The sequence below is a fragment of the Sphaeroforma arctica genome (genome assembly GCF_001186125.1).
Source record: "Sphaeroforma arctica JP610 unplaced genomic scaffold supercont1.13269, whole genome shotgun sequence".
In the NCBI taxonomy this organism is placed as follows: Eukaryota; class Ichthyosporea; order Ichthyophonida; genus Sphaeroforma; species Sphaeroforma arctica.
In genome coordinates, this window is record NW_014027289.1 from 1 (window position 1) to 667 (window position 667).

A 667-nucleotide genomic window follows, 5' to 3' on the forward strand; every position below is an offset into this window, starting at 1 on the left:
TGTGTGTGTGTGTGTGTGTGTGTGTATATATATATATAATATATATATATATATATATATATATATATATAGTGTATTGCACCTATTCCAGTTACGACTACCAAGTATAGGTTGTTATTTGTTTTACCGACAGATTGTTAAGATTCTATTGGAGGCTGGGGCTGAGGCTGGAGACGTGACTGCCGAGAACGATTCGGCACTGAGTTTCGCATGTCAAGACGGACACGAAGATATAGTCGCGTATGTTTGAGTGTATGTTGAGTCGTATGTTGGTCGTATGATGCGTTGCGATTGATGTGTACCGACTGTTCTAAATGTATGACTATATAGTCACGTGTGTTGATCATATGCTGATCGTGTGTTGAGTGTATGCTGAGTCGTATCTTGGTCGTGTGTCGATGTTCGGAATATGTATCCCATGTCTGTCGTCGTAGACACTCACCGCTTTGCACAAGTCATCTCAGCTGTTCGGTATCTCGTTGTGTACTGTTCCATACAAAACAAATGTGCTCGTACAGTTATATTGGCACTAACTCAGTACAACGTCTCGGTGGGCTGTTCTCATATTCCCTTCTGTAGACTGTTGTTATCCGCTGGTGTGAGTGTGGACGTGGCCAATCGAAGGGACCAGTCTACGCCACTACACGGTAGGTCCTTATTCATTTAA

General features: G+C 42.4%; 1 protein-coding gene across 1 annotated transcript; it reads left to right on the top strand.

Annotated features, from left to right (window-relative positions):
* Positions 1-133: 133 nt before the first annotated feature.
* SARC_18030 (hypothetical protein) lies at positions 134-250 on the top strand (the record flags this gene model as incomplete). The annotated part of the gene is made up of 1 exon (XM_014287886.1): positions 134-250. A coding segment is annotated over one exon (117 nt), but the record flags the coding sequence as incomplete, so codon positions are not given.
* Positions 251-667: the final 417 nt, after the last annotated feature.